At 38.5% G+C, this 27,891-nt stretch overlaps 1 protein-coding gene across 5 annotated transcripts in view; it reads right to left on the bottom strand.

Annotated features, from left to right (window-relative positions):
• SREK1 (splicing regulatory glutamic acid and lysine rich protein 1) overlaps positions 1–27,891 on the bottom strand; it is a 58,406-nt gene that overhangs the window by 20,246 nt on the left and 10,269 nt on the right. For 2 of the 5 annotated variants that reach the window (XM_073344095.1, XM_073344096.1), the window contains exons 2-7: positions 21,372–21,505; positions 12,909–13,024; positions 6,691–6,855; positions 4,524–4,702; positions 3,716–3,846; positions 2,458–2,572 (exon numbers count right to left, since the gene is read on the bottom strand). In XM_073344095.1, the coding sequence (XP_073200196.1) occupies positions 2,458–2,572; positions 3,716–3,846; positions 4,524–4,702; positions 6,691–6,855; positions 12,909–13,024; positions 21,372–21,505 (840 nt within the window). Of the gene's footprint in view, positions 1–2,457; positions 2,573–3,715; positions 3,847–4,523; positions 4,703–6,690; positions 6,856–11,871; positions 12,081–12,908; positions 13,025–13,312; positions 18,200–21,371; positions 21,506–27,891 lie in introns of those variants that run through there. The other 3 variants (XM_073344097.1, XM_073344099.1, XM_073344100.1) reach the window with 3 other exon arrangements.

The following is a 27,891-nucleotide window of genomic DNA, read 5'->3' as shown; positions in this document are numbered from 1 at the left end:
ATGCAAATAGATTTATTCCAATGTGCAGACACTCAAGTAGAAACATGCTTGACTTATTTCTGTATAAACATACTCAGTATGCACTCAGATTTCTGTAGAAAATGACATGCTGTGATATTCTCCACATTATTGTCAATAAATCATAACTTACTGATTTGAACCTTTTTTCTCCTCACTCTGGGAAAAAAGCACATCCCTCTCAAAAACTTTGTACTAGAGCTGGGCAGGAATCGTTTGTTTGTTTTTGTCCCACAAGAATATTAAAGATTTTGAAAGTTTCCTGCCCCAAATCAGGATGAAAAGTCAAAATCTTGAAAACGTTCGTAAACCAAAAATCTGGGAGGTTGGGGAGAAGAAGGATTGGATCAGACAAATTCATTTAATGAATTTTAAAATGATTTGTTTCAATTTCAAACTTACGCTTTTCCTTTTTTTTTAACCTATAAATTAACTTCAATTTAAAAATTAAATGTTGTGTCAACCCAAAAAAGGGAACTTTTGTTTAGAAAATGTCAAAATTTCAAGCCTTTCTTTCAAAAAATTTTCAAAACAAAAAATTCATTAACACCTTTCACATGAACAGTTTAGGATTTGACAAATCAGCATTATCTGACACAAAAGAAGTTTCATCAAAAAATTCCAGATCAGTTCTACTGAGTTTGATATTTTAGGGACCAATTTTAAGTTGCCTTGCCCCATCTAAACTTACCAAGAAAAGTGCAGGTTGACAGGAAGCACTCATGTTTATAACTGTCAAAATCCTGAGGAACAAAAAGATGCACAAAATGCCAGCACCACCTATGTTCTGCAACTCAAGACGCATACACAAAAGAGGGTATACCAGGGGAAAGGTTAGGGTTGTTCTGCCTAGAGCTGTGCTTCACATATTAATGTGGAATAGTCTGTCAACTAGATGCCAAACTAATTCCAGCTCAGTTAGAATAAGGCCTCTATGATTGATGAATTTGAGATGAAAGTAACTTGGGGATGATAAGCCACCAAGAAACAGGGAATGGCTGAGGGAGGTTTATTCTGAAAATGCTGTTGACTCTCTGCCAGGATCAGAATGATCTTTAGTTCGTTAAGTCCCCAGAACTGACTGCAAAATAAATTCATCGTACTACCATGCAAAGCACTGGATTCAGACATTTCTTTACCTATATCTAATTTTGAAGCAAGCAAGTGAGAATTTGGCTCTTAAAGCACAGTCAGCTCTGAGTTATCCATAGACAAAAGAATCTGAAAACTGTACTGTGTGACATGTAAAGCTTTCTTAAAAGAGAAGTTTTCTAGTTATGTGCTGACTGTCCCAAATAGGCATTCAGCAAATAATTGATTGTAAAAATATAAATTCTTCAATCTTCTAACATCATAGAACACAACCTCTGGTTATACCTACTGGAACAAACTGCAAAACTAAAGCCAAGCCTTCAGTGATTGTGCAAATCACTTCTCTTTGGTAGTATATGGATGTGGTGAGTCCTTATGGGTCACCTACATTGCCCACCATGGAGTTTTGGTAGTTGCCACATCACAGGACAATGCATTCAGGGGCATAACACAACTGCTGATGCAATACTGAAGAAACTTAACTTAAAAAAGAAGTTACTTTACATTCACTTCTATGCTAAATTTCTCTCACTCTTTTGCTATCTGAGGTAGTGGGTACATAACTTAGAAATATCCCCATAGCCATTTGGATAATCAAAGTTTCAGACAACAGGAATTCTGATTTCAGGAGACATTTCCAAAATTGAGATAACAGGAGTTTACCCTTGTCTCATTTGCGGGTAAAAAAGTTTGCAGGTAACTTTTTAAGAGTATACAGACAACTTTACTTCCATATTTAGATGACTTGGAATTTACAACCTAACCAAACTTTAAACATTAAAAATCAAAACAAATTCTCAGACCAAAATAGTGGGGGTTAAAATTTAACCAGAATTGGTGGGGGGGTTTTGTGTGACATGCATTTTCAGACTGAGTCCGTTAAATAATATTTATAATTTTGGGATACTATGAGTATCATACCAGCAAAAGCCACGATACCATCGAACAATCCAGGCCATCAATAGGGGGGAAAAAAATCTGACTACACTGTCCACCAGCAAAGCACAATTAATTGTATCACATTCTGAAATCGAGACCTTTCAAGATTTAACAAAAATCAAGCTACTCAAATGTGAGCATTTTATCTTCATCTGCTCTAACTGAAACCAGTCCTGTATCTTTTGAACACTATCCCAAAATAGCTTTTCCATGATGGTTGTCTGGTTTTGGGGAATGAAAATCTGCCCAAACGCATAAAGTTCTTATTTTGGTCCAGTCAACAGTATCAGGTACTTCAATAAATCTCTCCCAGCAATTCTTGGCTCAGAATTCAAAGACAATCTCAAAAGCTACTGCCATCAAGAAACACAGTGTAATCTCTTACTGCAAAATGGAAAGCATTCTCACCTGCGTTTTGAGCGTGATCTTTTCCTTCTAGATCGGGATTTTGAACTAGATCTGGACTCTGAACGAGAATGGGAACGAGATCGACCGCCTTTTCTTTCACTGCTCTTTCCAGACTCTGAGAGGAAAAAACCACTTTGCAGTGTAAGCTCAGAACATTTAAAGATCCCAGTTAACAATCTGGCACAAGTGGAATGTACCACATATAGTGCAATGGGCCTACTCTCTGCACATCTTCCTTCTTTGCAAAAATCCTTCAGAAACATCCAAGAAAGTCATTGCATATACTCGTTGAGTGCAGCCATCCTGCAGCAGTACACATAAACCAGATAATTATAAACAGCTAGCTGAGTAAGGAATGGGATTTATGTTGCTGCCACAATGCACAAGATTACAACATGTTCTCTTCTTGGCTTATTCAATTATATAAATTACTTTTTCTGAAAAAAAAATTAACTTCTGAGAATAGACAAAATTCAGAGTAGCAATTTTGAAAACGTGCACAAAAATTTAAATGACACTCAGCACTTAAAGTACTTTATATTTTCAAAGCACTGTATAAATATTAACTACTTAATCCTCACAACCCTCTGGAGAAGTATGTAAAGGTCTGGTCCAAAAATCCTGTAGTAAATGGAAAGTTTCCCACTGACTTTGATGGACAGTGAATCAGGTCCCATCTGATGATACTATGAGTAGTATTAAAAAAATAACTAGGAAATTTTAGAGTGTTGTGTCTTCCAGTTTTGTCCAGGGCAGATAATTATGCAGTGTCTAGGTTTGTTAATGACAATGAAACATCTCAAAGGTCTATGAAAAATCTTCATTGTTATCTTAATTAAAAGTTTTTTTAAAAAGATAAACAAATTCCTATTCTTTCATGACAAGCGAAGGACAACAAAGAATTGATAGAGTGAAAAATGTAATGTTTGTAAAGCACTTTGAATATAAAACAGCATTAGCATTAAGCATTATTAGGTATTATAATAGTATTGACTTCACAATTTTAAGCTATTGACAGCATTCATTGAACAAATCTTTGAAAATAAAATATGTCAAAACAAATTTGAAAAGAAACCTGGATTCCACCGGCTTGTCAAATAAGAAAACAATTTTGATTATTCAACTTTTACCAAAGACAAATACTGCTCATCTTGAGGGAGTCCTTTTCTCTGTCTGAAAATGCTCTATAAATGCATATCAAGATACACAGATTGAGATATACTGGTTTCATCCTGACTAGCGAACATAATGGATTTACCTGGCTCAATAGCTGCCGATATGAAAGACTGGGCTTCCCTTACTCTCTTCATCACTTCTTCCAACTCCTTGGCAGCAGCTTGTGGAGTCATTTCAGGAGGTTTCACTATTGCATTATTGGAGTGATTTATTCTAAAGTAAGGAACAAACCTAGCTTTAAAATTATGCTTGTGCACACTTTTTTTTAAAAAACTTGATTTAGAAAAAAATAAAAAACAACAAGATAAATATACACTGCACCCTATCCATAATTAGCTTGTTTATAGATTTCTTCCTTATAATCACCGACACAATTTAAGTATTTACACATACCACCTGGTTTTTATTGCCTAAAACCTTTTTACCTTGAATAAATGCATTAATACACATGGTGATGCCCATATTTATGTGGCATACAAACATGTTTTCAAACAATAGAAGAATAAGAAATTTAATCTTTTTTAAATTAAAGGTGAAATTTATATCCTGAAACCTATTTACCACATAAGCCCCATATTTAGGGCTTAAGTAGAGCCTAGTGTGAGTCATCTACACGGTGATAGATTTCACCCTCAGAGATTAAATATTAGTATACGCTGCTCTGTTCTACACTATACCCTTATCCAGGGGAAGTAACTTTCACTCTTGAAAATGTAAAAGAACAGGTATCAAAGGCTACAGAAAGCAGCACCCTGCTAATACAGGCCTTGCAAACTGCTTTGTATGGCATACCTCCACAGATGAGAGCCATAATTACAGACATATTTATAAAGATACTGAGAAATCTTTCATTCAGAATTCATCTGGATATTTTCTGTTTAATTTCTTACTTCAGTGGCCTGTCTCCAAACATAACTCCATTAAAGGCAAGAGCACGAGGTACAGAATTTTGGTCTGCAAATTCCACAAAAGCAAACCGTGTTGGTTGTGTCTCATCACCTGCCATTCGCACAAACTTCACTTCTCCAACTTGTTTAAAAAATTCAAGCAGCTGATCTGCTGTTGTAGTCTAGAAAAAAAACCAAAAAGCTCAGGTGAAGTAAAATATGTAATGAAAAACACTTATCCAACATACCAGGTAACCTAAGAACTTCAGAGATTAGGAAAAAAGATTTCATTAGTCAAAGGCAACGTGGACCAAAACTTCTATATTTCTTTCCTTCCCCATAAAAGTTATTTGGAAACTAGCCAATTTAGAAAAGGGAGGATCACATTTTTTTCTCCACACATCTAAAAAGTCTGCTTCTATTTAAAATGGTGCCACTAATACAAAAGATATTTTGAAAGGGTGATGTTTGGAAACTACATATTATTAAAAAAAAAGAAAGACGTTTCTGGATGAACCATTTTAAGAGAGGTATGTTAATCCAACAAATTTAAATAATCAAGGAAAGGAGAGGTGAAAATGCTTATCCTTCTCTCCCCTCCAACTGCCTGTAGAAATGAAGGAAAGGATCATTGCAAGCCCTGAACTCATCAGACCTGTCAATAATAAACATATTTCCATATGGATCTGCTTTTTTTAAGGTAGTACATTTGAAATCATCAATTAAAAAGGAATTTCTTTTTATTTCAAATTGAATAATTTCATGTGTGTTACATATACTGATTGAAAGTGCATCAAAATAATATTTTTTAACATGTTGTTTCTATCTATTCACCCATCCAGAGTTTTAGAATGGCACTCATCTCAGTAGTAACTTTCTACTTAGGTATATAGTTAGGCGAATAAAACAAAAGCCACATTTACTCTTGACTGAGTGGCATTTTCATATTTAAATAACCCTCTGGTAAATAATTGACCATTTAAGGAAGAGGACTTTGTTTCCCTGTTATGGATACAGAGGACTCTTCATACTAAATTATACAACTAATCCACCAAGTCCAGCCTCCTGTGATGGCCAATTATTCATACTTGAGAAAAAGGTAAATTCCTTCCCCACAATGCACCTATCCTACAGAGCAATGCTGTACATGGATGGGGGGATGATACAAATTCCTTCATAATCCCTGAAGTAATCAGTTTATTATACTCTGATGCAGATCATCATTATTTCAGCATACATAGCGATAAAACCATCAAAATCTGTAGTATTTGTTTCTTTGAAGTAGTGAACTCTACAGGCTGTCTTCCCCCCCCTTTCCCAAGAAGCATTCACAACACAACTAATAACCACAAGAGCATCTTTTTTTTTATTTGTTTGAATTATCTTCTATTTTTACCATGTGGAACAAACTCATTATGCACATATGGGTCTTTTCAAAACTGTTTAAGGTCATAAATCACAATGACATGGGCTAAACCAGAGCTGGGCAAACTTTTTGGCACGAGGACCATATCTGGGTATGGAAATTGTATGGCAGGCCATGAATGCTCACAAAATTGGGGGCTGAGGTGCGGGAGGAGGTGAGGGCTCCGGGGTGGGGCCAGAAATGAGGAGTTCAGGGTGCAGGAGGGTACTCCGGCTAGGACTGAGGGGTTCGGAGGGCTGGGGAAGGGGGTTGGGGAGCGTGAGCGTGTCAGGGGTGCAGGCTCCGGGCGGCGCTTACCTCAAACAGCTCCCAGAAGCAGTGGCATGTCCCCCCTCTGGCTCGTACGTGGAGGCACATCCAGGTGGCTCTGCGTGCTGCCCTGTCCTCAGGTGCCTCCCCTGTAGCTCCCATTAGCCATGGTTCCCAGCCAATGGGAGCTGTGGGGACAGCGCTTGGGGCGGCGGCAGCATGCAGAGCCCCCTGGCTGCCCCTACACATAGGAGCTGGAGAGGGGACATGCCGCTGCTTCTGGGAGCCACATGGAGTGGGGCAAGCCCCTGACCCCACTCCCTGGCTGGAGTGCCGGAGTGGGGCAAGTGCCAGACCCTGCTCCCCAGCGGGAGTTTGAGGGCCAGATTAAAACATCTGGAGGGCTGGATGCAGCGCTGGGCCATAGTTTGCCCACCGCTGGGCTAAAAACTACATCTTCCTTTAACTTTTCAAATTTGACAAAAAGGACGGTACCTGAGAATTCAGATTTCCAACGTAGACTGTTCTCCTAATTTCATCAATTTTGGAAGGATCCACATTTCCCATAATTGGTGGCTGTGGTATTTCTCCAAGTGCTGTAATATTAGGGTCCAATGCTGCTGCTGGTATAGCTCCCAACGTGCCAAGTGAAACACTAAGCTAAAAAAACAAAAACAAAAACATGATTTATAAACAAATAGGAGACTGTGTGTCCCAGCAAGGCTTTTATCCCAAGTACATCCAAGTAAAAAACAAAATACAAATTCAGTACAAACAGATAATATTTTTTTTACAGTTAAACCCTCACCTTGCAAAAATTCTATCCCCCAAATCTAGCCTCTCATATATTAAATGTTCCAAAATATGGCCAGTCACCGTCTTGCTTAAGCTTTTGGCCAGTGATGCTATAGCATAATCAAACAGAAAGGTAATGGCAGAATTCCCCTGCAGAACATGAACATTTATGCCCATGATATCTAGGGAAAAGGCAACTTTCTACTTTGTGTCTACTGCACCTTCCTAGCATGAGACAATAAACAAGAATTCCATAGCTATGCTGCCAAGAATGACATAATTCTCTCCCAAGTCTTATGTTATAGAGAAAGAGACCAGTCTACATTTTCTTTTGTGAAACACGTGATTAGATTTGAGTCTTTTTCCCAGATTAATATAAAAACTGACAAATTGGGGGAGGAAAGACTAATATTGCTCAACGAAGGAGTTTCTTATGGTTAATGCTTTGGCTGCAATGTTTACAGGCACTATGGAGAACCCAATGGGAGTAACTGGACACTCCATTCTCCTTCATTTTAAAAGGAAAATGAGCATCCAAATCCCCTGCGTGGCTTTGAAATCTCAGCCTAAAGGTTTTCTAACTTGGACCCACTGCTAATGTGAAAGCTCAGAGGGGGATCTAAACTGGCTGAGGTCTAAATATTTCTTATTCAGTCCTGGTCCAGAACTACAGAAGTAGCATTAGTCTTGAGGATCAGTCATAGATCTTGTGCAACACCAGAGAGGTAAATGAACACCATGTACCACCGGAAAAATAGAATTCCATAGCAAGTATATAGCAGTTGTTTCTATCCCTGGTAGATTGAGAGAGATTAGGTTTTAAAAATCCAACAATTCAAATAACTATCACGCTTTCCCTTACATACATACACACAATTGAATTCCAAAGTGATTTTAACATGTATCTTGACAATTGCTAGATTTTCATATTCCTTATGCTGGTGGAAAATCTGGAATTCTAGCATTCAAACAGCATAATGTAGTAATTCTGTGGACTGTAAAGGATTAGCTGGTAGGCAACAGAGACGTGGTAAGTAACATGGTACCACTTTCTCCTTGTTTCCAATTGCTTCTACATGGGTCCAGGTGTCTAAAAGCAAAGATGTGCCAGCCTAGCTATATCCACAGGGGCTACTGCAATATAAGAAAAAAGAGGAGGAGGAAAGTAAAGAGTAATAGCTCTCAGGGAATGGAACTGCCATGCACTACCATGAGAGGTGCACGGAGCCCTTCACCACGTGAAAAATGTTCAGGGAACAAAGGAAACAGGCAGGTGGGGAAGAGGACCACCAGGCAGCGTACCTCTGGAAAGGGAGGACCAGCCTGCAGGGGAGCAGAGAAATGAACCAAAAAGGCCAAACAGCATATGCCCATAACAAAGACGAACAGGCAGCAACAAACCACATGTAGGGAGATCAGGCAAAAGAGAAACACATGTAACTGACTGGGGGAAAGAGTGGGAAACAGGACAGATGACAGAAAGAAATGAAACAAAGAGCAGGAGATAATTACTTATTTTTTCCAAAACAGACAAAACACTAATTGCTTTTAAAAACAATTAAAGTACCTGAGACTTTTCTATACTAGCATTCCATGTAAGCATGCTGCACAATTATATATACGATTATAAATGAAGAAATGGGAGGAGTTGCTCCATCAGACACACTCTCCATTAAGATGTAATGTAAACACAAGTAGTTAAGATCTGCTCCTTTTTCAAAATGCAGGGATGAGGTATTTTCTAAGATCATGTATAAATCACTATTTTCCTAATTCCAGAATGGAAATCATGAGCTTTAGTGTAAATTTAATGATTCTCCAGTTTTATGTCACTGATACCAAATTTCACCCTTTCCTCTTGTGCCAAAACGTATTCACTGGCAAACAGCAGTTCACTTTGGCTTTGTATTCACTCCTTTTACCTCCTGGAGAATCCATAAGGAATACAGAACTAAAATTTTTCTAAACAAACATCAAATATTGTCAAATGCTTTACACAAGCCCAACTGTCAGTCCTTTATCTGGCATATAAAAGGTCAATATTTTCTGGTGGTACTATATGTATTATGATCTAATCTGAACTTGCAATGGAAAAATAAATACACTTTTGGGGACTGGAAACCCTTTTCATTTTAGTCTGTAAACTACCAGAGATAAAAATGCTCAGAATAATGGTCTTCTCTTGTACATGAGTCTGAAAGTACCTTAGTGCTATTTATAGCAAATCTAGTTTCCCAAACATACACTGACATTATTAAAAACAAATCTTTAAAACTGAAACAACACAACAACCACATGGGTGTTGATGAGAAATGTTCTTAAAATATATTAAAACATCCACATTTACATCCATCCACTTACAGGGGAATTAAAGTGGATCCAAACCTATTAATTAATATACCAGATGGCTCTAAGGCAGGGGTAGCCAAATCCGGACCGCCAGATGCTTTTGAACACATTCCATAATCTTTTTATTTACTTATTATCATTATTGTTATTATTTTTCTCTGGAGTCCGGACCTTGACTATACCTTGACCAAGAAATTTAGACCCTGACAAAAAATAATTGACTACCCCTGCTCTAAGGGCCTGATCCTGCAAAGTGTTGATCACCCTCAACTCCAATTGGTTCTGGAGGGAAGCCAAGAGCCCCTGCATCGGAAGAGGGCACTCATCACACTACAAAATTGTGACCTAGTGCAACACATTACATCCTTGTCACCAGGAACTCACTACACACTAGAGAAGGCTATTTCCCAGTGACAGAAACATTAGAGGTCTTTGAAAAGAGTCGCAATCCACCACGAAATGCTGAACCTCATTTTTTTACCTTATGTCCCTTATTAGCATGCAAGAGAACGACTGAAACAAAGATTTCACAGATGGTTGCCTCCTTGGCCTTTATAAGAATTCGTAAGCTGGGGGTAGGGTGGGGGGGGGAATAAATCTCTGACTGAGAAATATTTGCCTTGCTTAGACTGAATGACAAGGGAAGATAATAAAGTTGGAATATGCAAAGCCTGAAGCAAGGGGTTAGAAGTTTCCTGGATTTGATAGGTGTGTTGACTTTCCAAATCTGCATGTTTTCTAAACAAACTATCATATATACTCGTTCATAAGCTGAATTTTTTTTAGTAAAAAAGGGAAGCATTAGAGAAGGGGGTCGGCTTATGAACGGGTATAGAGTGGGAGAGGTGGGCAGGGAGAGGCAGCAGAGCCAGAAGGAAAGAGGCGGGGCCAGAGTCTCTCCGCTTCTGGCCATGCTGCTCTCCCCACAGCCTCTGAGGCAGCTGCTGCTCTGGGGCTGGCAGGCTGCGGCCATGCTGCCCGGCCCCATCCGCTGGAGCAGGCTACGGCCAGGCCAGAGACATCCTCCCCTGACCCACCCCAGCTAAGGTGGAAGAGATGGGATGGGGAGAGTGTGGGGGTCCTGGGCTAGGGTCATGTGTGGGGTGGTCACAGGGGTTACTCCCCTGACCTCCAGCTTCTCCCATGACCCTCCCACCCCCAAATTTCCCCACCAGTTGCTGTCCTGGCCCGTTAGGGTAAGCAGCTGGCGGGCCGGGACAGTTTATTTACTCAGGTTGACTTCCGTACCTGTGGACACTCAAGGTAAACAAACCGTCTCTGCCCGCCAGCAGCTTATCCTGATAGTCCCAGGAGCCAAAGTTTGCCGACCCCTGAATTATAGGGGGTCATGAACGCGTCATAAAAAATTTCCATTTTTACTTCTCCATCTTTGGGGTGGGAGGGCAGCTTATAAAAGAACCAGCTTATGATCGAGTATATACGGTACATCCATCCACTCAAAGGAAAGGTTAGCTAAGCTTTTTATTGAATGAGAGAAGTGGAAAAGGCATACAACAGGTTATGCAAGCCAATATCCTCTGGACAAAATTTCTTTACCATCTATCTTCAACTATATCTTTGTAAGGAAAATAATTTATAATTTAAATTTAGTCAGTCATTTTCTGCAGCATCAAAGTAGAATAATGCCTTCAATTTCCAAAATATGGAAGTGATCTCTCACGACAGATGCCATAACATTATGTGATTAGTAAAATCAGTTGACTAGTTGAGTCCAAATCTAAGCATTGTCTTCTCCACAAAGAACAAAGCAAGTTCCTTGCTACTGAAGAAGTATGTATAACAAATGTCATAACTCCTGAACAGTCTAAACAGTAGGTCTATTCTATCATTCTAAGTGATGATTCTAAGTGATTATATCATTCTACTATAAAAATTAGTACCTGTATTTATTTTAGTACTGTTCAATGTGTCTTTTAAATTCTTCCTGAATTACTTTAATAACAGCAAATTCTGAGAGTAGAATTGGGCAGAGATTCTAAAAAATTATTAAAAATGCTAAAGGTTCAATAGGTTCTCTTGGCTAAATTCCAAGAGCACAGATAAACTGAATAGTTAACTTCTGGAAGATGACTTATAATAAACAGAGGTAATTTGTGCTAGGTGATTAGATTAAGCTGGTTCAAAATCCAAACAGCGGATTATTTATGGCTGGAGCAGGGGCATTTATAGGCACAAGGGGTTGAAGTATCAGTAACAACATTTTTGACTAATAAATTTCCCTGGGTACTGTTTACAGGAAATTACAAAAGGATTCAACTATTAATAATTTTGCAGGAATTTTGTCTTTTCTTTTTAAAAGGAACATTTTAAAAACACTACAGTGTCCCTTATACAACTACTAGGGTGAGCCGGTGTCAGACTGTGCATATTAGTTTTCAGAAGGTCAGTATGAATCTATGATGCGTGTCTAACTAGTGGCTTGATGACTACTGCTTCTTTATGAATATTCACATGGCCTACAAGGACTAATAAGGCAGAAATCACCATATTCTAAAAAGGAATAATGCTTACCAGAAGGAAGAAAAGGGTCCTTTCCAGTGTTTCTGAAATTATTGCCTGAGCCCTTAGACAAGCCTGCTTTTCTTATGCCATTTTGTGTATGAGGAAGAGACCTTAGAATGTTCATTTCTTCTAAAGGTTTGACCAATATCAAACCAAGAAGTTGAAGGTGTTGGTAAACAGGGTTTGCTGAGGAGCCATTCAAGGGAACACTGTTGTTGCCAGTGTCTGTAGTGGTGCTGTCAAATGCACAATGCAGAAATCTAGGATGGTACCAACAACAGTTCTGGTGAATGCGGAGCTGCAGCAAGGTCAGTAGCTCAAGGGCCCATTTCCTCAAATAACATGGGGCTGATGACAGGGGAACAGAGGGAAGACCCATTAAGCCCAGTTTTGTTGAAGGAAGGTCTGCTTATTCTGCTGTTCCTGGTGGAGAGGGAAGGGGGATGGTAGCCTGTTGCTGCCAGAAAGGGTTAGCAGAAACAGAAGGGAAGGTGTATATGCAATAAGTAGAAGCTAGAGAATATAAAAGCCTCCATTCTTTTTGCAGTGATAGCATTTTGAGGCCAACATGCAACAGCCCCAGTCACTGGAGGGAGTGTGCTTGAGTACCCTAATGTGGCATTCTAGCCTTCCAAACGATTGAATGTGTTTAACTCTAGTATTTTAAACTTTATAATTATTATTTGGGGAAGGGGAGTGGTTGGTAGTATATGCATTGGGTCAGATTTTGCCCCGTTTATATACATCCAACTAAGATGGACGTAATCAAAGAGAATCTAGCCCAGTACTTTGCAGAATAGGAATTTGGAAATAAAGAAAAACAGTGAATGTGCTGGCCATACTCTAGCCTGACCTCTTGAGAAAAATCAAGACAGCTGGATTAAGTGTCTTCACTGACTTATTAGGTAGGGTGTGATGTCATGGGACTGGGCTATTCCTTTTCTCTCAACCCAGAAGGGGAGAATTCTTGGTTGGGCTGAAGGAGGGAGCTAGAAGAAACAGAACAGTTTATTAACTCCAAGTCAAAGAGATTAAATTTTACTTACTGAGGTCAGAGGAGTTGGTGTGGGTATAGGAAGCAACCCTGCACCAGGCATCAGGCTTGTCATAGTAGGAGCAGGAGCCAATAAAGAAAGGGCTTTGGCTTCATCTGGGATTTTACCTGGAGAAGCAAATGGAAGTGTTAGAGAGAGTTTGAACACCAAACCAATGTTATTCTTTTTATGATTTTACAATTTACCCTTGCACTTAAAAAAAATAGTAAAGAAAAATGAATCTATCTACCAGATCCTTACAAAAAACAAATAAGAACTTAAGTTTTTCCTTTTACCCTGCTCTACTAGGAAAAACAAAAGTGAGCAAAACTTCAAAGACTAGCAATCTCATTAATGGATTATTTTAAAAACTGAATAATGTAGACAATTATTTAACACTTTGAGCTATGGGTCACCTGTACTGGAAACTTAATGTTCATGAACCAAACGATATCAAGCATGGACGCTTTCCCAGGGCGGTGTTTTCGCGGTGATCGAAAGTTGTGTTACACATGACAACCGTTCGTGTAGGCTGCATCACTAATAGCACACAGAACATCAGATACAGAAAAGAAGAACATTTTTTAAAGTTTAATCCCCAGAAATGGCAAATAACCAAATTAGTTTTTTTAAAAAAAAGTGCTAATTGAAATCTGTCCCTTTTCTTTTACGGCTGCTACCTGCTTTTGATAATAAAATAAAATAAAATAATAAAATAAAATACAAAAATTACCAATGACCCCATACAAACTCTGTACTGCAGGTAGAGTCAACAGGGAAAAGAAAAAAAAAAAAAAAAGAAGACCTACACTGTTTCTCTTTCTAGGTTGTCTCAATGTAACTGGGACGACAAGAGACTTAAGTCTCTTGTCGTCTAATTGTAAATATACTGAGATAGTTGCTCAATTACTTTTCCCTTCTAAATGCACTACACTTTCATAAAAAATATATATTACAACTGTGACTAACAAACTCCCCCTGTTGTCATGCCAACAGTTTATTAAAATAATTTCTCATCTGAATAAAATGAATGTGGTTATATGTATAGTTATAACAAAAATGCAGGACTAAAATCTTCAGAGCATTAAATTCTGTACTATTTAAACGATTTACTAAATGCAAATACTGATTTCCAATTTAAGGGAATTAAATCACCACAAAATATAAACAGTGAACTGAAAAACTGCCAGAGAATTCCTAATCACACGAAATAATTAAGGACTTCCTAATCTGCTCCAAATTGCCAAAGTAACCATAAAACAGCCCTCATACATTACCTCATGCATTTTAGAGGTGTTTATAGCTTTCTACAATACTGAACTTTGTAAGTACTAGAACAGCACCCGTCTGGTACTACTACAATTTGCACATACATTTTCATTACAGATCTCTAACTTCAGGAGTTTATAATGAATACATACAAAAGGACTCCTGATTTAAAAGTAAAATATGGGGCAAATTTTCAAAGCACTATGCAAAGTTTTGGCAGTGCAATTCCCATTAAAGCCCACGGGAGTTACCCCACTATAAGAATGTTTTGAAAATATGCACCACAATTTGCAGCTCTAGAATAGATTTGAGTTGCTCTGTTCAAAAGAAAATAAATCTAAATAAAATCCATTTTAATGGGAATAGATGTGGAATGAAAGAAATAAAAAAAACAACACCACACACACACACACACACACAATTTCATCTAGAATTTATGTTGTATTCCTATTAAGCAAACACAGCTATTTAACTTTAAGATACATTCTGTGAAACTTTGGTCCATAATGTACAACAGATCAAGCCACATTGCTATCTTAAAGAGAAAAATAAAATAAAATTGTTAGGGTCTGAAAATTATCTTCACAGTAATTTCTTCCGTAACTTTTTAAAAACATATCTGATCTAAAGCCAAAATTGTATTTAGAAGGAATACAGCACTTTGCAGGCCTCGTTTTAAAATTAGACATGCAATAGCATGTGAAGTTATAATGCCCGATTTGCGTGACTCCTCAAGAAAAAGCAGGTATTTGCTTGCACAAATTGTCAGTTATGCATCTAAACAGATATTTAGATACATAACCACAGTAACTGTGCATGCAAATTAGGTATACATTTACACAGCTGATTTGGGGAAATCGTAATTTATGTTTTTAAAGTGCTGTTGAAACATGAACTAACCATGAAGGTCCATATTACAGATCAATAAGGCCCTAATCCTGCGGAGATATCCTCCTGTGTTTACATGTGGCACCTACATAAAATCCCACAAAGTCAATGGGACTTTACATGGGTGGATCCACCTACAGGAAGCTAAAGATAGTAACACTGCATTCTAATGTAGTCCCCACAATGAACTTAAGCACATGCCTAATTTAAGCATGCACTTAAATCTATCCCTATTCTGCAAGCACTTAAACATATACTTAACTTTAAGTAGATGAATGCTGACGTGCTTTGTTGAATAGGGACTGAATTTAGAACATGCTTAGAACATGCTTAAATATTTAGTTGAATGAGGGTCATCAGTTCAGAAAGGTACTTAAGCATGTGCCAAGACTTCAAGCGTAAGAACAATGCCACTTAAGTCACTGGGACTATTTATACATTTAGTTAGGTACATGCTAAAGTAACTTGCTGACTCATGACCACATAAGGTAAACTATTGTAGCAGTCTGCCAGGTGTATACCATGCATTTTAAATTGAAATTTTTATTGACATTTCCCTAATACTTTTGCTTTCTCACCTATGTTAAAAAAAAATTAAGTAGAGCTGGTCAAAGTTTTTCCACACAGTTTTACTCTAAAAAAAAAAAAAAAAAAAAAAAAAGTGCCTTTTTCTCAAAGATGATCTTTTCATGAAAAATTATCAACATCTGGGTTCTGCAGATGTTTCTTCAATATTTTCACTGATTTTTTAAAATCAAACTCATGCTCAAAAATATTCAACAAAAATTTCCCACAGTAAAATGCTGTGGAAACTGTCCCAAAAAATGAATCAATCTAGAACCCCGAAAAATGGAAACAGTTTAGAAATTTCAGAAATTTCCCACAAAAAAACTTCCATTTTTTTCTCAACGGAACTTTAGTAAAAAGCTGATCAGATTACTTAGTATTAAATATCAATTTAAGAGCTCATAAGGAACCGGTTATGTTCTTGAGTAAATATATATTTTATACCTTCTTTAATCTTTTTTATAAAAAAGGAATACAAACCCAGAAAAAATATAAACAACATTTAGCCTGTTGCACAATCTGACATCTGTTTAACATCAGGTTTAAGGCTTGCATGTTTTTCTTAATGCATATTGCCATGGGATGGGTGAAGTCAATCCTTAAAAGTTGAACTGAAATGCTTTCCCCAAATATATGTATTTATTTAAAAAGTGTACCATTTCAACTTCATAGATCAATTTCTTGACTTATTTCAATGTATGCCGGTGCCTTAAAATGGTTTTAATGACCTTTCAGTATTCAATAATAAATGACAGATCTAATTCTCATTTGCAATAAGGCCCCTTTATACTGTTCTAGCATTACAAAGGGACCTTTTAAGTGGGGTGTAAATTACTTTTATATCCATTTTAAGATACTTCAGCGGATCAGCGGCTTGATCTACACTTCACATTTATACTGGCATAACTATTTGGGTCAGAAGTGTGAAAAGTGTCCCCATCTCCTAGCAACATAGGTATGCTGTCAAAAGCCCCAGTGTAGATACAACTATGCTGACAGAAAAATGCGTTTGTTAGAATGTTGTTCAGGGAGGTGATGCTCTTACACATGGAGAAAACGCCTTCTATCAGTGTGCACTGCAAGTTCACAAAAGAGCTATGCCAGCACAGCTATGATAGCATTGGCTCTGTAGGGCAGACATGGCTTGCCAGAGCAACGTAACGTGGCCTTAGTGTAAATAATGATTAGGCCTGATACCAGTAAAATTATAGTGTATTAGTCACAAGATTCCATCCTCATGCAAGTGTTCAGAAGGGATCAGTTTCCTTGTGTTTTGTACTATAAACTGCTGGATGATTAAAAAAAAAAGAAAGAAAGAAAAAAAACCCGCTTCAGTGATGAACAAGTATCTTCAATCAAAGACACTTTATGCTCATATCTAATCTGGAGATTAGAAGAATAAATTATTTTCCTAGTATATTTAATCACTGGGAACTACAAATTTATGGATGAAACCATTTCTTAGAAAATCCCTTTCTGTTGCATCTAAATGAGAATGCCATTCTAGCGTGTAAAGGTTAAAAAACAAAACAACATAACAACGCCCCCGTCCCTCAAAAAAAAAAAAAAGAAAAAAGAAAAAAGAGTTGTTTCCATCTTCCCACAGATAGCAATGTTAAAAGACAACATATCTGACAAAACACTCTCCAATCAAGGCCTCAGAATCCATTTACACTAACGTGTGGTAAAGGTTTTTCTTAAAGAAAAGTAATACATGAAATCCCGACCCCACTGAAGTCAATGGCTAAACCTCCGTTAACATCAATGGAGTTAGAATTTCACCCACAGTGAATAAAAATTCTAGAATGTTCATAATTTTGTCAAGAATCATTCCAAAATAGATATCTTAACTTCTTCATATTAAAAATTAATACAAAAACCTTGTGCTGTGCTGGTTATACAGCTTAAAATAAAACTGCTTCTGATCATGGGAAAGAGACTGATTAAAATCCATGACTTTGTTCAGAAAAGCTAGATTCTTAAGAAAGAAGTAATAAGAAAGAAAGTAAGTTTCAGCTGGCTTTTTCAGAGACATGTACTTTTGAAAATATGGTCGAAGGAGGAACACACACATCTGAGAGCTGAAATATCTTTATCACTATTTTAGTCTTCAGACATCATATATTGATCTGCCTGTCATAGTTGAATTAAGATGCTAAAACATATCTCTAAGGCAGTGTTTATCCCTAGTTTACAACAGAGAATTTAGCTGACCTAATTCAACACTCTGTGTATATACCATCCACCACCCTCATAAACAGCTTCAGAAAGTCTACTTTAAAATGACACATCATTCAACCCTTTAAGAAACACCATTTTTACAGAATTGAAGAACCAGTTCACAAGTAGAAGTGAAAGAGATTCAGCAAAAACAAAACAAAAAAAGGGACAAAATAAAAAGAAAAGAAAGAAAAGCAAAATAAAAAATAAAAACAGAGACAGGGCGTCCATCTTCAGCGGGCCAGACTTCGATCTCATTTCCCCCCACGAAGGTTTCACTTGACGGCAGGTTTAGTGGCATGGCAAACAATGCCTAACTCAGGCAAGTGTAACAGGTCTGCCTTGGCCAGTCTAGTCATCTAATAATGCACAAATATCACACAGAGAAAACATACAAAACCAAATTAATAGTCAAAATCCATCTACCAGAAAATGTGGACATAAAGTTTAGAACGATGGTTAGGGCAACATCTTTGTTATGTTTCAACCTTTGCTTTCTAAAGGTATAACATTTAAAACAAACAAACAAACAAACAAAAAAAGAAAACCTGTGATGCACAAACAAAGGAAAGGGTAACATTTTGACAGTGCAATGAAATTTTACTTCATTTAAAATAACATTTTTGGTTAATAAAGTAGCAATGGTGAAGTACATATGTGAACGTTATAAAATGAACATTATTTTCAATGCTTAGGGGTTCCTTCCTCACACACTACTGAGGTTGGACTGTTGAAAGGCATTCTAAATTTGTTTGTTTTTTTAAACCAAGCTTTCTGTACCCTTTTCTCTTTTCTATCCCATCAAGCTTTATTTTTGTACACCAAGCCTTTCAGTAATGGCACTTTTGGCCAACGGCAGAATTTAAACTTGGCAGTAGAACACGGCTGCTACTGCTTTAGCAGCCCATAGTATACCTTACCAATCACGTTTACAGCTATATCACCAAATATTGCACTGTGTTCTCCAGAGCCATATATATCAACACACATTTCCTTGGAAAGTTAAACTATCGTCAATACAGATAGCATTTTCAAACTAACATGAATGGTTCTGTAATAAAGTTGCATAGGAACAGCATATTTATGGTGTGAAATTTTCAAGTGGGTTTGTCCCACAACCCAATCATGTGTTCAGTTAGTTGTACACAAGCTCCGTATTTTCCTGTAGAGTCCACAGTGACTTGTGAACAAACCGCTATACAATAATAGTGCTACTTTCAGATTGCCTCTGTCAGCTATGAAATGGGTTGAACATGATTGGGGAGGTAAAAAATGTGTTCTCATAACTTTTGTTGTATTCTTCCTCCATTATTAGATATCACCAAGAGACACAGAAAAATTCACCTTTACCTGCCTGCTGCCATGCCACCTCAAACTGTGACCCCATCACAAGGAAAACCCAAGAAGTGGTGTTGATTCATTAGGAAGCAATCTTCCCTCTCTGGCAGTACTGAACCAGTGTTTGAGTCTTCTAGATGAGACATAAAAACTAAAATTGTTCCCGATCATCCTCCTGAATGATCTTGTGGGACCTTTTCAAGTGTATCAACTCTCATCAGATATATTCTGCCTACCTGAATTCCTTTTGCAGTTTCAATTGGATACAGTATTATTCTTTTCTCCCTGACTTAAAGGTAAATGTAAAAAATCAAAACCTATACTTCATGAAGCTCAGCAATATGTGCTCTATGCCCAAATGAACATGGTTGTGGGTGTAGTTAGCACATAAATAAGATTTAAATAACCTTTAAAATAAATATTTTCAAGGATCCATGAAAGTCTGCTTGCTCTGTTGAGTTTGCTACAGACATCCCAGTACGGATCATTCTGTAAGCACAGAACTCAAGCAACAACTCTTGGTATGTTTGCTGTGCCAAAATAAGGCTTTCTGGGGATACTGTTAACAAACCCAAAGAAGCCAAAAATAGACTTTGTGGAGCCAAACAGTATTTTTTTAAAAGATCAATTACGATTTATTAACTAACTATTTGGTTAGTGGTGGAATTCAACAGATGTATTAGCTTTGCAGATTATCATTAGCTCACTCTGATTTCCTGTGCAAGTTAAGACAGCGGGTATGTATACCTAAAGATGGCTGCATTCCACTGGTTTAAGAAAATGATTTCTATGGACTTATGGCCCAGATCCTACAATCTGATCTATGTGGACGGACACTTGGAGCTTATCTATACTATAGTCACTAAAGCAGCATAGCTATGGCACTATGCCTATGCTGCTGTAGTGCCATAATGTAGACACTATTTCTACAGCAATGGAATGAGTTTTACCTGTCACTATAGGTAATCCATCTCCCTGAGTGGCAGTTGCTAGATTGATGGAACCTAATTGCATCTTCACAGTGGATTAGGCCAGCATAGCTATGGTGCTTAGAAGTGTGGATTTTTCAAACCTCTGAGCAAAGTAGCTCTGTTGATCTAAATTTTAAGTGTAGACCTGGCCTAAATGCCAAATGGCATCCCAATGAAGTCAATGGGGCTCTGCCTATGTGCAGGGATCTGCCTATGTGCATCAGACTGCAGTATCAAGACCACAATTTGCAAAGCGCTTAACTAGTAACTCAAACATTTTATATTCAAGTAGTAAATGGAACCATAAACATTGAAAATATTTCTATTGGAGAAACCCAAATTGACAAAATACTTAGTCATGTCTGTACTTAACATTAGAACTGGAATTCCTGATGACAGTCCAGTTCTGAAGATGTCTTGAAATATTTGATTAAATAATCTATCTAAAAATTAGCTTAAGGCTCAGATTTTAAAATGCATATAGGCATTGCTGCACTCAGCACTACAATGCCTAACTCATTTAGAAGTCTCAGTCTCATTTTCTGAAGGATTTAGGCCCAAAGTGCCTAAATCTCACTAGAAAAAGAGACGGATTTCTAAACTAGTTAGGTATTGCAATGCTGAGTGCAGCAATTCCTATATATGCCTTTAAAAATCTGGGGCCCGAACTAAGTTGCAGCTTAATTGATGTTATAATTTAAGAAGTCTACTAAAGGGATTACTAAACTTTTTAAAAATAACAACAAACCAAAGTACAGTTAGGCCCTGAACTGCAATCTGATCTGTGCAGGGAGACTCCCTCACCTTTGCAGGAGCACACTGATGTCAATGTAGACTCTGAATAGGCATGAGGGTTTGCCCATGTGGATCAGACTGGAGGAGAGCAGTCTTATTTTATAAAGTTTTTTCAAGTATTTTCTTATACAAGTATGGAAAACCAGAATAAAACTACTAATTTAAATTAACTTATTAATTTTGCTCACGCATAGTTACAGCTAAATGTATACAAAAGATGTTTAAAAGCGTAGCCAACATATTTTTACTTCTTTTATTAATAATTTATTCTTTTTACCTTCTTCAAATCTAAAATTTTGCTTTCAAAAAGATGAGGGGAAAAAATAAAAAGAAGAGCATCAGTTACTTGCCAGTTTTTAGGAAAACTAAAGGCAATCAACATACAGGACAAAGACCAACATGAAAGAAGAATGTCTGAAATACCAACCTTCTGCACAGGGTACGACTATCAGAGCTCTATCAATAAAAACGGTGTTAGTTAGATGCTGGGCCACACCAACACTCGATGATTCACGAAACTTAATATAACATACTTTGGATGAAAAAGCAAGAGGAGCGTTGCTGCAAAATAAAAAGGAAAAAAAATCAATTAATGTAATGAAAACACAGATTTTAGTTTTCCTCAAAAGCCTTTTTTAGTTTACTTATATACATTCACAGGGAGACATCTTTAGCAGAAATTAACTGAATCACTTATTTCTCATCCATACACACACACAAAAATGGTACTATCTTCCTCTTAGAAAGGATTTAGTAGTGGCAGAGTGTAGCTATGAGGTCTTCTATTAACAAGGCACTAGTGCCTTTAGAGAACCTGCTATAGAACATTTATCAGTATAATCCAAAAATCATAAATAATGTAAACTGAACTATAGCACACTTGTCAAATAAATGGAGAACATTTAATCTTTCTTTTCCCAAATAGTCTTTGTTCACTTACTCTAAAGCACAAAATTGAGTCATTTGTAGTGGGTCCTCCAGACAGCAGCACATATTAATTGACTTTCTTGTCTATGCCCTCAATTAGACCAAGCCCTGTTCATTCTTGTTAATAAAAAAAATGTTCTCCAATGGCAGGAAAATTGGCCTTAGCTCACTGGTCGAAAGAAGGGCTCTATCTGCTACTTTAGCATGGTGCATTGAAGTATGTAATAACCTTGTCATGAAAAAACTCACAGATCAGATTAAGGTGAAACACAGAAAACAAGAAATATTTGTCAGCATATTCATTAGACACCCTATTAATCAAGGTTTTAGCCTTATTTCTTCTAAATACCATAGTCCTGACCAGTCAAGTTCATATCTGTGTATCATATACTATGCATAGGTTTGGCAGAAATTAATGTTTTTAAAAAACAATTTTGAGGGATAATGTTAATGTTATTTTTTAAGCTTTTTTAATTTTAATCTCTTAAAATTTTCCCAGTTGGGGGGAAATTATGGGGTGGTTGGACAATACGTATTTAATTTTAATAGATGCTAATATTCAAAAAGATAAAACTTTATAGTAATAAAAAAACAAAAATTGTATATTTTAACATTGATATTGACAAAGTAAATATTCTTAAATCAAACTCTAATAAATTCTCAAGCAGCATTTTTCTAACTTTGCTTAGCTGTAAATTTTTATTGTTACTGAGGAAAATATTTGCATGCCAAGGGTGAAATCGACATTTACTGATAAAAAAATATAATCCTTTAAGCCTAACTATGCACAATGAAATCAGTTAAAATAATTTTAAAATAATTTTTTCAGAAATGTTCTCTAAACAGGGTTTGTATCCACTGTACAAATATTTACTTTATATTCCTCATGTCAAATGTAGATTAGTAGTATGTTGGAGGTTTTAAAAGACTAAGAACAGGCACAAAATGGGATATTATTGTGATTTGTGAATTGCATTCAGCAAAACCCAGAAGAAGCTCATGTGATAATGACTTTTAATAAAGCAGCCAACAATGGAAAATTTGCTATTTGATTATTTCCTTTCTGAGACTGGCCTCTACCCCGTCAGATATATTTAAGCAGCGACTCTCTTCCTGCAAATACTGTAAACAGTTCAGACCTTCCATGAAGCATCTGAGATTGCTTACACCACTTAAGTCCTCACTCCAGTTAAGTTCTTCCAGAACTGTGTACAATTACTAAATCCTAATTAGCAGAACATAAGGCATTTCTGTTGAGAAGTTTATTTCACCATATTAACTACCTAAATGAACCTGAAGAATCATTGCATAGCAACCCAAGGACACTTAAATTTCAGAGCATGAGTAGACTGGAGTGGAGAGTGTCATTTCCAGAAAGATAATCATTAGGTAAAAAGTTTGCCATTCTGGATCTGACCTCTCCCCAAGTCAGAGGCATTTGGGACACAGCAAGAGGGAAAAAAAAAAAAAATAGGTGAGTGAGAGATTAGGAGAACAGAAAAAAGAATATTTCCCCTTTTTCCCTAAAATTAGCAGCAATATGCTACTTTGGAACCACTTCTTGGATTCACCTTCCCACAAAAGAATGCTCCTGTGGAGCAATGTAGGCCTGGTCTACATGAGATAATTAGGCCAGCATAACTATGCTGCTCAGAGTGTGAAAAATGCACACCCCCAAGCAGAATGGTATACACAGAGAAACATGTGGAGTAGGCTCTGAGCTCTATTGGAATTGGTTTATCTGCAGCTGAGTGAGCTTCTGTGACACAATATGTATCCACCTGGCTATGGAGGATTTGGGTTGCCCAGGCATTTAAGGAAGGAATGAAATTGATAAGAAAAATCAATTTATTCTTGTTTCACATGTAAAAGGCTAACTTTGAACCCCTAAGGACTACAGATTTACTGTTTTGGGGGGGGGGGGGGTTGGGGTTGTTTTTTTTGTTTGTTTTTTTTTTAAAAAAAAAGCTTTAGATTCAGCAGACTCTGAATATGCCACGTTGCTAAATAAATAAATCCAGTAGGTCAGATCTGGCCTGTATGCTAGATGTTTGACATTTTTGCTAAGAAAAAAAATCCAGATGATCTTGAACTCCTTCATTTTCAAAAGACTGATCTTTCTATCTTGACACCAGTTGCAGAATTCTGTCTAAACACTTGCATAGCTTAAGAGAGTGGAAAGCTTGCACGATGATAAGATAGTCTTTACTACTCTAGAGGACTCTCTTATTCTGTTTAGGGCAGTGGTTCCCAAACTTTTTCCGCCGCTTGTGCAGGGAAAGCCCCGGCAGGCCAGGCCGGTTTGTTTACCTGCCATGTCCGCAGGTTCGGCCGATCGCAGCTCCCAGTGGCCGTGGTTCGCTGCTCCAGGCCAATGGGAGCTGCTGGAAGCGGCGGCCAGTACGTCCAGCAGCTCCCATTGGCCTGGAGCAGCGAACCGAGGCCACTGGGAGCTGCGATCGGCCAAACCTGCAGACATGGCAGGTAAACAAACCGGTCCAGCCCGCCAGGGGCGTTCCCTGCACAAGCAGTGGAACAATTTTGGGAACCACTGGTTTAGGGTTTGCTGCTAACACCAAACTGTTAGGTTCATGTAGTTTCAACTGGAATGCATAAGCAAGCCTCTAGATAAGATGATGTCCGAGAAAGCTCCATGCAATCTTCTACTAGATCTGAGTACAATGGACTATTTGACCCATGACCACTGCCACCTCCTTTTTTATCTTCTGAATCATTCTTATTAGAAGAGTGGTGGAAAGCTGATAGAGAAGGCAATTCAACCATTTAGACATTTTAAAGTCAGCACATCCCGATAACTTGCATCCAAGAGTTTTAAAAGAGCAGCCTGCTGAGGAGCATTCAATAAGCCTCAGAACACTGGAAAAGTTCAAAAAGATCAGAAGAAAGGTAACATTATACTGATTTTTAAAAAGGGTAAAAGGATGACCCAGGTAATTATAGTCCTGTCAGCCTGACATTGATCCTGAACAAGATAATGGAACGATTGATATGGAACTTGATTAATAAAAAACTAAAGGAAGATAACGTAATTAATCCAAATCAACATGGGTTTATGGAGAATTCTGTGCCAAAAAATTAATAGTTCTGAACACAGTATTTTAAAATTCTGCAAATGTTAGTCAATAAATAAAATGTGGTTCCAGCATGGCAGTGGGGAGCACAGGCCACTGACTGCATTGAGGTGGGAGATCACCCTGAAGCCCTCACCTACCCCGGGGCAGGGACTCGGCAGTGAGGCTGCACCTGACCCAGACACTGCAGGCCGGGCCTGCCCCTCTGTGCCAGGTGCACAAGGTGTGGGTGGGCAAGCTCAGCCCAGCAGGATCCAAGTGTGGAGGGGCTTAGTGTGAGGCTTCTGTGTGGGGCAATCTGGGTGCATGTGGCTCAGTGGGAGATCTGGATGCACAAGGGCTTGTTGGGGCGGTTCCAAGTGCAGGGGCAATGGGACTCTGCAGGGGATCCAGGTGAAGGTGATTGAGGCTCAGCAAGGGGTGGTGTGGAGGGTTCAGTCGGGGGAGGAGGAGGTGAGTCCAGGTGCTGGGGAGTGGAGCTTGATGGGGTGGGGATCCAGGTGCAAGCTGCTTGGGGATCATTAGGGTGGGGGTCTGGGTGTGGGGGGCTCATCACAAGAGTCTAAGTGTAGAGGGGTAGAGCTTGTCAGGGTGAGGGTTTGATGGGCCTGCTTAACAGGGGAGCCCCACTTACTGCCGAAGGGATGCTGCATGATGGGCTCCCGCTTCCCACCCTGCAATTCCCCTATCCCCTTCTCCATCCCCCTGCCCCACATTCCACTCTCCTTCCTTCCCCACTGCCTCTTCTTACCACCTTTGCTTCCCTCATTTCCCCCACCTCCCCCTTACCCAACCCCACCGTGGGCACTCACTGTTGGATAGAAAACAGGAAGGCTCCCAGCACACAGAAGGAGAGCATGACTGGCACTAGAAAGCAGCGTTCAGTTGGCCAGCTCTGTGCTTGCAGAAATTGGGGGGGGGGAGGGGGAGGACAGTGGCACATAACCCTGTGTACTTCCCCATGCCTCTCCTTTGTTGGTGGAGGGGGGGGGCAATCCGCCCCAAAAACTTCACGCACGGTCATCCCCCCGACACTGTGCAGCTTCCCTTTGCTTCCCTGTCGTTTTCTGCAGGGAAACACAGGAATTCTGAAAGGCGGGGGGTGGGGGAGTGTGGATATGAAAGCTGAAGTTAGATAAATTCAGACTGGAAATAAGGCATAAATTTTTAATGGTGAAAGTAATTTACCAAGATTCTCCATCCGACAATTTTTAAAACAAACAGTGGATGTTTTCCTAAAAGATATGCTCTAGGAATTATTTTGGGAAGTTCTATGGCCTGTGTTATACAAGAAGTCAGGCTAGATGATCACAGTAGTCTCTTCTGGCCTTACAATGTATGAATCTATTAATTATATTTGTCATAGTTCTGAGGGTTGAAACTGCTTAAGATGTCCCACCTGAAAATTGTGGCTCTGACATGGTTGCCAGTGAGGCTTTAAGAGTTAATGAAGAAGAAGTTTCAAAGTTTTTTCTAAGGGTTTCTTCTATCACCTAGTCTGTTGAAGAGAAGTTAGGAAGAAATTCCCCTTAGCAGGAGTTACCACAATCTTTGCCAGGGATGTCAATACTGCATCAACTTTAAGGAAGATGAAGAAGTTGAAGAATTGAAGAACTTTTTGACTGAGCCTCCTCCTTTGTCAGGAGTTTCCCAAACGACTTCTTAAAAGGAAGAAAGAAGGTGAATTCTGATTTAATTTTATGTATCTGCTTTAGCCTGCACATGCATATTTACTCTATGGGATACTGCCTTCTTCCCTATTGTCACAAACAGCTAAGAGAAAGAGAGACTCCAGCTTCTCTAGTTCAGAGTTATTGCAATCCAAAACCAATTCTTCAGGAGAAGAGCTAGAATTCAAGGAAGGAGATTAGGATCTGGAAAGCATTGCTCACCCAAACAGTGAGATTTTTGGCTTTTACGGTTTACTTTTGTCTTTTGTGGGGGTATAGTCACACTCATAAGGAAGATATTCTTGTATTACCTTAGAGGACCTAGCTTGCTGTCAGAGGGGTCTTCAGCTCAGCAGGCTAGCCATCATCTGAAATGTAGGTGGAGAGAAAGAACAAGGACACGTCCCTAAGAGCCCAGATCTTTCTCTTGGGGAAAAACAATATTCAATTTTTTGCCAAGTGACTCATTTACCTACTTAAGAGATTAGGATGGGACCAGATGCCCTTCAGAGGTGGACTGGAGCAAGGGATCAGGTAGCTTTTCAGATTTACCCCAAAGCGTCTTGATTGGTATGAATTGTCTGGTTTGGTGAGACTCAAGAGCTAAAGAGGACTGAACAGATTTTGCAGTGGTGTCTTCAGAGGAATCTCGGTTGCTGCAGGGGAATGCAGAGGTTCCTAAAAGCCATCCAAAACACTGAGCCGTAGCAAAGCAACAATGGGTTGGGACCAAGTCTGGTAGAGCTTCTCCTCTGTATTTTCTGGGAGACTCCTCACATAGGGACCTCTTAGCCTGTAACTTGCTCTCTCATGATAATGCAGGAGGAAACAAACAGAGCGAAGGAAGGTAGTGGATGGTTCTGTTTGGGAAGTAAAGCCTCTGAAGCCATTTGGTCCCCTAATGCAGATGATGGAATGAGGTTATAAGATTCTTCTCACTGTTACCAATGCTTAAAACCAGGGAGTTCAGTGGGTAAGGGACGAGTGCTGACAGCCAGTCTGCTGTGTGAGAGCAAGCCTTTGGGTCTTCTGGATGGGTATGAACTGTCTCCAGTACAGGCATTAAAAAAGAAGAGTCACAGTCTTGGACTGAAGGAGATGGTAGGACCCGTAAACAGTCTATTAGCACAAGAAGTCCTGGTATGCGGAATATACATACACAAAAAATTGTCCATGGATGATGTTAAAAGGAAAATTATATATATTTACTCTCAGAGGCCGAGTACTGGCACCCACAGGGGACAGACAGTGCCTCCTG

Source organism: Lepidochelys kempii, chromosome 5 (assembly GCF_965140265.1).
Source record: "Lepidochelys kempii isolate rLepKem1 chromosome 5, rLepKem1.hap2, whole genome shotgun sequence".
In the NCBI taxonomy this organism is placed as follows: Eukaryota; Metazoa; Chordata; order Testudines; family Cheloniidae; genus Lepidochelys; species Lepidochelys kempii.
Note: the sequence above shows the minus strand (reverse complement) of the source record. Positions and strands in the feature narration are given on the sequence as shown.